Consider the following 9,593-nt stretch of genomic DNA (forward strand, 5'->3'; position numbering starts at 1 on the left):
ACTTTTGAACTGGGAATTTAGCCCGCGATGCCGTCACTGCCAACAATGTTCGATTTCATTGAAGGCTCTCGACTGCGGGCAGTCTTCACTGCAGAAAACAACGAGAGGCTTTGAAACCCACTCTCGTTCCGCCCTAAGGCGGAGCCACCGGCATCGCCTTAAGGCGGAGGGCGGCTGAGGGAGAAGGAAGCCCTCGAGTTCTCTGCTCAGATAAGATCAAGTAGCTGGTCCAGAAAGGAATCGGCTTTCCAGTTTTATAACGGTGAAAACCCTAGGCGCCTCTGAAATCTCCATGTGGTTTGGGCTGCTAATAGACTGGGAGTGAATATCATCTAACCTTGAACGAAGTCTAAAGCCCAATAAACTCATCAAAACTCTAAATAAGATATAATCTTAGAATGTCATTTCATCATAAATTATGATGTTTTTTTTGCCCTCAAAATTTCATAAATTCATTTTTGTAACATAAAGTCATACGCATGTCTATGAGTGTTAGAATTCTAAGCATTTAGGCAATGATAATTGATAAATGGGTTTGTTGAGCCAAATCTATGTGAGTTTGAAGAGTAGGGTTGAAAGACCAGCAGATGAGATTTTACTTACCAGTCCAACACCATTACTACTCTTAGCCACTAGGCTTCTCTCTTTGTGTATAAATCGTAATAATCTCTATACACACAGAAGAGAAGAGAAAAACATGCCGCCACCAGGATGGGGACCGCCGCCGGGGCCTCCTGCCGGCTGCTTTCATTTCATTTGTGGTGGTATTTGCCGTCTTATTTCATCATGGTGAGTTTCATTACACATACAATAAAAACGTTCTCGTCACAGTGGCTAACCTTATAATTTTGCATTTTCAACTCTTATATTATTAGCAATGAAATTATTTTAATTTTACATGCTTTTCTTCTTCTTTCATAAATCATTCAACCTCGTTAAATTCAAAATAATTTTACATAACTTTATTTATTTTGGAAAAATTCGTTCATCAAAATTATTGCTACTACACAATTTATTTTTTCTGTTTCTTGGGTGTAGTTTTTATGTTCTTTGCTGCTGCTGCATGCTGGAAAGCTGCTGTGGGCCACTGTTGGGCGGGCCACATGGCCCACGACCTTTCTAATTACGATGCTCGTTTCACTTTTAATTAACCCTGTTTCTCATTTGTGATAAGTGGCGTAAACTAACAAGATTTGGATGAATAAGATTATGTTCGTGTTGGTTTGTTTATTTTTAAAATTATTCATAATTGATTCATGTTCGTTTGATTTTTTTAGTATTTTTTTTCTTTTTAAAGATGCTCATGTTCAATCCGTTTATATATTAAGAAAATTGTGAAATCACAACACTAGTCCTTAAGTTTCATAGTTTCAACTCTAAAGTTCACATTCTGTTTAGTTTTAGTCTTACCATCACCAATATTTAAAATATAAAAATAAATAAAGGAAAAGAAGAACCAATAAACAAGTCGATAAATGACCTTTTAAATTTATTCATGAATATAAACGAACTGAACACACTTTTATTTGTGTTTGTTCATTTATTAAACGAACATAAATATTTTATTCATACTTACTTATTTAACTTAATAAACGGATATTATATTAACAATTCATGAAAAAAATTATCAAAAACTTTGTTGATGAACACACATTTTTTTGTGGTTGTGAAATAAACTATAAAGGATAATATAATAAGACGGGTATGGAGGGGTAATTGTTCCTAAAAAATTTAAATTTTTATATGGTTTATATTTTTTTTAATATTTTATTATTTTTAATTTAAAATTTTATAAATTCCAGTGTAACATAAAATCTTATTTGTCTTATGTTATAACTCGCATATTAAACCATCGTCTAGACCACGTAATTTATTTTAGAGAAAATAACATTAGTGACCAAAAATATCTTATAATATACGATTTTAACCAATTTTTTTTGGATTTGCCAAAATCGCAATGCGATCGATAATTCGCGACGCGATCTCCGGTATCGCAAATCAGTTTCCATATTCGCAACGCGCACTTCGACTATCGCATTGCGATAGTCCAAGTCTTAAATACCATTCCCAATAGTGTTTCCAATACTATGTGGGATTGAGCATTACCAACACTTGTTTCCAATACTATGTGATTATTCAGGAAACAATTAACAATCATGCACCTTAAAACAACTGAATCAACAACCAATTACATTAGTATTATACGATTAAATATGTCATAATTAAAAGTCAATCTACAATCAATCGCGATTATTACAATTTTAAGCAAAACATTCAAAAAAAATTGCATCACTCGCGAGAATAAAAAAAATTGTTATCGTGCAATTACAATCAATTGAAAATAAATTAAAATTGCATGAAAACTAAACGAACCACAAATACTTTTCATACAAATACTAAAGTCATTAACTATAATTCACAAATAATATCACTATTTAAGGCTCAATCCCACATAGTATTGGGAACAAGTGTTGGTAATGCTTAATCTCACATAGTATTGAAAATACTATTGGGAATGGTATTTAAGGCTTGGTTTTCCCACTTCCTTGTTGAGTGATAGAGAACAAGAGAGACTCTCGCGCGCCGCCGCCGCCGCCGTCCGTCTCGGGTCGGGTCGTGGTCGTTGCGATTTTGGACTATCGCAACGAATTTGGAATAAATCGCAACGCGAACTTGGACAATTTGAAATAAATCGCAACGCGAATTTGGACTATCGCAACGCGAACTTGGACGACCGCAACGTGAACTTCGACTATCGCAACGCGAACTTGGACTATCACAACGAATTTGGAAAATCGCATTGCGATAGTCGAAGTTCGCGTTGCAATAGTCGATGTTCGCGTTGCGAATCTGGAAACTGATTTGTGATACCGGAGATCGCGTTGCGAATTATCGATCGCATTGCGATTTAGTTGGTCATTTTGGCAAATCCAAAAAAAGTTGGTTAAAATCGTATATTATAAGACATTTTTTGTCGGTTATTTTCTCTTTATTTTATAGCAGATACGTCAATAAATCCGACGGTCCTGATTTAATTTCACGTTTTAAATTTTTGTCATGAGTCGTCTATGTTCTTTGCATTCAGATGATAGCCCGCGCAACACGGCCCTTCCTTCTCTTTAGGTTGTCGTAAAATAAAAAGCTCCAATCCCATTTCCCTAAATCTAAACACAAAATTTCAAAAAAGTTTCAACGCATCAAAAGGAAAAAATTTTTGAAGCTGGAAATTTCTTGGGAGATTGTTGCAGATTGCAAGGTGGAAGATTAATGTAGGAAATTTTCGAAAAGGTGGAACTTTGGATTCTTTCAAATCACATAAGACTTGCGGATAGAGAAACAAACTTTGAAAGGATCTTGTCCATTCAAGACGATTCGGTAAGTTTTATTTTGTTTTGTTTTTGGACGTTTTATTGCTGATATTTGAAAAAAGTAGTTGTAAAATGGTGAAACATAAATGCGGTCTTCATGCATGTTGTTGTTATTGATTCTTCAAATCAATTCGATAAGTTTCTTGTTCTTTTTAACGTTCGGATAAACAAAACATAAAGAAAGAAAAATGGGAGAAAAATGTACGTTTTGAGAACGAATATGCGAAGAAATGAGTATAACTCTTTGGGTTCTTCCGTAAAATGCAGAGTTCTTAAGGAAGCCTGGAAGTGTTTGAAGATATATAATATTGAATGAGAATACAAATCAAAAGATTTGATCTATAACTTCATTCAATTGGAATAAATTGATTGTTTTCAATAAACAAGAGGTCAAAATGGTGGCATCTCAGGTAGCTGCTGTCTTATCCAACTTACAAACATTATATTCAGACCATGCCTCTGTGGTCTCCATGAACCTATTTGTCGCGCTTCTTTGCACTTCCATTGTGATCAGTCATCTTTTGGAGGAGAATCGATGGATGAATGGATCGATTACTGCCCTTATTATTGTGAGTTTGTCATTTATAAACGTGAATTTATTCTATTTTAAACAATTAGGCTAATTTTGGTTATGCTTGGATTATATGTTCTACTTGTTCTAGCACATTTGAATTTAATGATTTTACGGCAGGGTCTTCTTACTGGGGTCATTATCTTGTTGGCAAGTGGGGGTAAAAGCTCACGTCTTTTAGTCTTCAGTCAAGATCTCTTCTTTATTTATCTTCTCCCCCCTATTATATTCAATGCTGGGTAAGTTTGTTCTGTTTCAATTTTCTTTCTCTTGTGAATGGAAAAAATGGAGATTGTTAGTTATAGATTATATAAGCTAAAATAGATGGCTATGCAACAATTATTCAACAGGGAACTTTACTTTGTCTAAATTCCTCTTCCCTGGTTTTAAGCCATTTTGCCGGGACTTGAGTATGAGTATCAAATATAGATACCTGTCCATATGAGTATGTTCAATTTTTTCCAAGCCTTTTCATGCATCCGTAAGATATTTGGAAGGCCGTCCTGATGGCCATATCTGGATATGTGTTCAAGGGTTTTGAACACAGATGCTTTAGAGAAAATGAGTGTTCAAAGTAATGGAGCTAGCTTGAATTTGACTGCATTGAGAATTTCTTCTTCTTTTCAACATTGTATATAAGATCACAGGTGTCTTTCCTGCAATGTTGAGGTTACTTTTTAATTAAATTCTGTTTTAAGGGAAAAAAACAAGATTACATTTAGTTTATTATTTGCCTTCCTAAAGCCTTTTCTGATCTCTGCTTCTTTCCCAGGTTTTCTGTGAAAAAGAAGCAATTTTTCCGTAACTTTATTACCATCATGCTATTTGGTGCTGTTGGTACATTAATATCTTGTACAATAATATCTATAGGTAATTTCTACTACTTTATAGATTCTGTTGATAGATATACAATACCTTTAATTTATATATTGTTTTACGGGTGACCTTTGGGGGTTAGCAGCCCAGGGGCAACATAAGGGGTCGGATTGGTTTGTAGATGTACTTCTTAATATTCTCGAGATTAATTTGGTGGTTGTGATAGAATCTCTTATTCTTCAAACAGGTGTTATTAAGTTCTTTAAGGAAATGGACATTGGGTCATTGGATGTGGGAGGTTTTATAGGTATTTTCCCTTATTGCCCCCTTCCTTTTCAAACTGGTTTGATTCATGTTTCTGCATCTTACTATTTTTTGTTGTTGCAATTTTCAGCAATTGGTGCAATCTTTGCTGCAACAGATTCTGTTTGCACACTGCAGGTATACATAAATCGAAATTGTAGTAGCATTTCTAAATTGAACTACTAGTATATCAAACTTACTAAACTTAAGGTGCTTCTTCTGATGGTACAGGTTCTTAATCAGGATGAGACTCCATTGCTCTACAGTCTGGTTTTTGGGGAGGGTGTTGTAAATGATGCAACATCAGTGGTGCTTTTCAATGCAATCCAGAGTTTTGACCTCACTAATACGAGTCCTGGAATTGCTTTGCATTTTATTGGAAAGTTTTTTTATTTATTTTCAGCAAGCACTCTGCTAGGAGTGGTTGTAAGTCGCTTTTCATACAAATATGATTTCATTCTGTGAACATTGCACTTTCACTTTACATTTATCTGATTTTTCATTTCCTTGACTGCGTCCAAAGCAGTTTTGAACATTGGTATCTGGGGATATATCCTTTTAAGGACCCTCCAAATACTTAGAAAAGCTTCTAAAATTGAAAATATTTGTATCGGACACATACATGTATCCGACTCTCACACAGGAGTCCGGTAACATAGCTTCCCCCAAGGTGTGATATTTTTCTTTTCTTTTCAGGTTGGACTGGTAAGTGCTTATATCATCAAAACGTTATACTTTGGAAGGTATGTTTCGGATGCTATCTGGGTTTTATATCAACTAGCTCTTGAAAATAAAATCTCAATATACTTCTATAAGAATCTGATACTCCTTTCTAGGGAATTAAATTTTAGAGAAATAGTGTTTTTAATCGTTTTTTATATTAAAATGTTTTACTCTACAGAAGACTCCAACAGAACATGAATTTTGTTGTTACAGTACAGTTTTTTATGGTACAGTCTTTTAAGTCGAGAACTAATTGAATGTTAACATTATCCAGGCACTCAACAGATCGAGAGTTTGCTCTTATGATGCTCATGGCATACCTTTCATATATTATGGCTGAAGTAAAGACTCTTCTCAGGATAATATGGCAGTTTATTGCATTCATTTTTATTTCATTTGGATAAATCTAATACTGCATCCCCTGCAGCTGTTCTATTTGAGTGGCATTCTCACCGTGTTTTTTTGTGGGATTGTGATGTCGCATTATACGTGGCACAATGTTACTGAGAGTTCACGAGTAACTTCCAAGTATGTATCCTCCATATTACTGTCTTAGAGACAATAAAGTTCATGGATCATTGATATTAGGAGGGAAGAGAACTTGTTAACTGGTGTTATCTTACATAAGTTGGGGGTTCTGTATTCTTATATTCAAGTTACACCCTTGTAACTATTGCTAATTGGTCTTGGTATAGACGCTTAACACCTCTTAAACGAATGTTTAACTCTTTATATGCCTCAAATGACTCGGATCTTTTTTACAGGCATGCTTTTGCTACCCTGTCATTTGTTGCTGAGATTTTTATTTTTCTCTATGTTGGAATGGATGCCTTGGGCATTGAGACATGGAGCTTTGTAAATGATAGGTATTCTCTATGCCGATGCTGCTTCAACTTATCATTTGTCTGACAAAATGTCACACTCAAAGTCTTCAAATATATGGAAAAATTTTAAACACGTTCGTATCCGATAATCACACCTAAGTCTGAGTGCATAACTCTATGCTTCAGCTGGAATAAGTAAATTTTGGTAAAATGTATGTCAATTTGGTCTTGATCCTTTTGCTTCAGGTATATTTTTCAGATTCTCTTTTCCATTTCCTTTATCTCCCTTGCAACTTGTACAAAATAACATCTATATACAGAATGATCTGATGTTGTGACATTGGATTTGATCTCCTCTTTGCAGACCTGGAGCATCAATCATGGTTAGTTCCGTACTGCTTTTGCTGGTTATGGCCGGAAGAGCAGCTTTTGTGTTTCCCCTGTCATTTTTAACCAACTTGGCCAAAAAATCACCTAGTGAAAAGATCAGTTTTAGGGAACAAGTACGTGTTTGTGGCGCTCTCTTTTGCTTCCAAAATCAATTAATAATGTTGTTTGGCATTTGGCATTACAATATCTTTGTAATCTTTTGTTCAGATCATAATATGGTGGTCTGGTCTCATGAGAGGTGCTGTATCTATGGCACTTGCATATAATCAGGTAAAGTTTTCTAAAAGATTACGATGAAATTAAAAAAAAAATGTTTGACGCATTTTTGAGTTAAGTTCAGAGATTTGATTGAAAATCTGATAGACTTTATGTAATGAAAATGCAGTTTACAAAGGGAGGGCACACTCAATCGCGATTGGATGCCATTATGATTACAAGCACTATCACCGTCGTTCTTTTTAGCACTGTGGTATCTTATTTTTACTACTTAGATATTCCTTGGCTGGCATCTTATTTTGTTCTTCTTGTCCCTTTGGTTAAAGATCTGATGTAGAGTCTTAACTGAGGATTCGAGTTTCACATTAGGGATGGCAAAAAAACCCGAACCCGACGGGAAAAATCGAAAATCAAATTAAACGGGGACGGGAAAACCCGTTTATGCTAAACGGAGACGGAAAAAACCGTTTATGTTAAACGGGAACGGGACGGGTTTAGTAATATCCGCCCCGATTACCCGGCCTGATACCCAACCCGATAAATATTAAAAATAATTATTTTATATATATATATATATATAATATTAATAAATTTAATTTAAATTAAAAATATTTATATAATATTTATATATTTAATTTAAATATATATACCCGGCCCGATACCCGTTTAAATAACTGTTTATGCTAAACAGGGATACTCGTTTCCCCGCGGTTTTATCCGATTACCCGTTAGGGATCTCCGTTTAAATCCCCGCGATTTTTTAAGCGGGGATGAATACGAGTTTTTTAAACGGGAACGGGGACGGGGGACCAATACCCGGCCCGAACCCGGCCCGTTGCCATCCCTATTTCACATAGATGAAGTTTGTATTCGCACTGTAAAATCCGACGCCTAAATACCATGTTTTAGCATCTTTTTCCTAGTCTTGTTCTTTTTTTTTATCTTTGGCATAACGATTTCTTGTAGATGTTAGTAGCTCTTTATCTGAAGTTCTTATTTGCAAGAACTGTATCATCATTACCCGGTCATGTTTTCTTATCCGTCTTAGTAGCTCTTTATCTGAAGTTTGTATTCGCATGATCGAATCACATACCTGAACTCCACATTCTGTCATCATTTTCTGATCGGGTTTTTGGAGATATTGGTAACTCTTTTTCTGTTGTTTCGGCTGATCAGGTTTTTGGACTATTAACTAAACCTTTAATAAGGTTCTTGATACCTCATCCCAAAGTAACAACAAGCATGCGCTCCGGGCAGTCTTCTCCAAAATCGGCTACAACGCCGTTTCTCGGGGACTCCTTTGATGATAGTCCAAAGGGAGGTCAGCGGCCAAGCAGCATCCGCGCACTTCTTACGACTCCAACACACACCGTTCATCACTACTGGCGCAAATTTGATAACGCCTTCATGCGGCCCATGTTTGGTGGCCGGGGTTTCGTTCCGTTCGTTCCCGGCTCCCCAACCAAAAGGAGTGAACATTAATCTATCTCAATTACTCTGAGAGACTGCTGCGACAATTCGGCTACTATGCTCCGGAGTTGATCTCAAACACGCCAACATCTTGTATTCTTGTATAGGGTGAGCCAGAAGCTTGAACCGTAACGGTTTTTGTTATGTATCATATAAGGTTAATTTTGTTAAGGCTATAGTTATCGAAAGAAATGTCTTCGAGTCGGGCCTTCTATCTCAATTATCGCATACCCATTTTAAATTTTAAATATTAAACAATCCAATCTAATATTTATTGAATGATATATATATTAATTTCAAATTTAAACATTAAATAATTTAATTTATTGTTTAACTGAATATCAAATCTAGATGTAATCCAATACAATTTATATTCAACTTGTCATTTATATTTATTAACCTTAGTAATAGTCTAATAAATTTATTAACATTATTATTATTTTGCGTGTGTATATTTACATGTTTAATTAAATATGTCAATTAAACTCTCAAAATTCTAAAATCACGACAGATACATTTATTTTTTAAAATCTATGTTAAATAAAAGGAAAAGTTACATCAAGTACCATCGAATTTTAAGTATTGTATTATTTATACTACTGAACTTTTAATTTTTATCAATTATAACATTAAATTTTGATTTGCGTTTAGATTATACCACTGAACTGTTAAATCATTAAAGACACAATGGCATGGTTGACGGTTGTCGACGTGACTAACGATTATCGATGTATACACTTCACCAAAACAATGTCATTTTGATCTGATTGTTAACGATTTAACGGTCTAATGATATAATTGAAACAAAAATTAAAGTTCAATACTACAATTGGAAAAATTAAAAGCCTAATAGTATAAACGATATAACATCTAAAGTTTAATGGTATCTCCTGTAATTTACCCTAAATAAAA

General features: G+C 34.8%; 1 protein-coding gene and 1 long non-coding RNA gene across 2 annotated transcripts; both read left to right on the forward strand.

Moving 5' to 3' along the window:
- Positions 1 to 665: 665 nt before the first annotated feature.
- LOC120183160 lies at positions 666 to 1,163 on the forward strand. The gene is made up of 2 exons (XR_005521918.1): positions 666 to 789; positions 1,039 to 1,163. It is a non-coding gene; the product is annotated as an uncharacterized LOC120183160 (long non-coding RNA).
- A 2,014-nt stretch (positions 1,164 to 3,177) lies between these two features.
- LOC120183156 (sodium/hydrogen exchanger 2-like) lies at positions 3,178 to 8,857 on the forward strand. The gene is made up of 15 exons (XM_039187911.1): positions 3,178 to 3,375; positions 3,636 to 3,937; positions 4,060 to 4,178; positions 4,712 to 4,809; positions 5,003 to 5,062; positions 5,150 to 5,196; positions 5,290 to 5,484; positions 5,755 to 5,801; positions 6,056 to 6,122; positions 6,209 to 6,309; positions 6,546 to 6,647; positions 6,970 to 7,108; positions 7,203 to 7,265; positions 7,381 to 7,464; positions 8,388 to 8,857. Exons 2-15 carry the CDS (start codon positions 3,764 to 3,766, stop codon positions 8,691 to 8,693), a joined length of 1,602 nt encoding a protein of 533 aa, XP_039043842.1. The 5' UTR covers positions 3,178 to 3,375; positions 3,636 to 3,763; the 3' UTR covers positions 8,694 to 8,857.
- The last annotated feature ends 736 nt before the right edge of the window (positions 8,858 to 9,593 follow it).

Source organism: Hibiscus syriacus, unplaced genomic scaffold, assembly GCF_006381635.1.
Source record: "Hibiscus syriacus cultivar Baekdansim isolate YM2019G1 unplaced genomic scaffold, ASM638163v2 tig00112738_pilon, whole genome shotgun sequence".
Lineage (NCBI taxonomy): Eukaryota > Viridiplantae > Streptophyta > Magnoliopsida > Malvales > Malvaceae > Hibiscus > Hibiscus syriacus.

Bases quoted from the DNA above. Each gene is read 5' to 3' on its own strand.
- LOC120183156 (XM_039187911.1), top strand. From the start codon at position 3,764: ATGGTGGCATCTCAGGTAGCTGCTGTCTTATCCAACTTACAAACATTA. The intron at 4,810-5,002 runs GTAATTTCTACT...TTCTTCAAACAG, and splicing joins TTGTACAATAATATCTATAG to GTGTTATTAAGTTCTTTAAG. The intron at 5,485-5,754 runs GTAAGTCGCTTT...TTTTCTTTTCAG, and splicing joins GCACTCTGCTAGGAGTGGTT to GTTGGACTGGTAAGTGCTTA.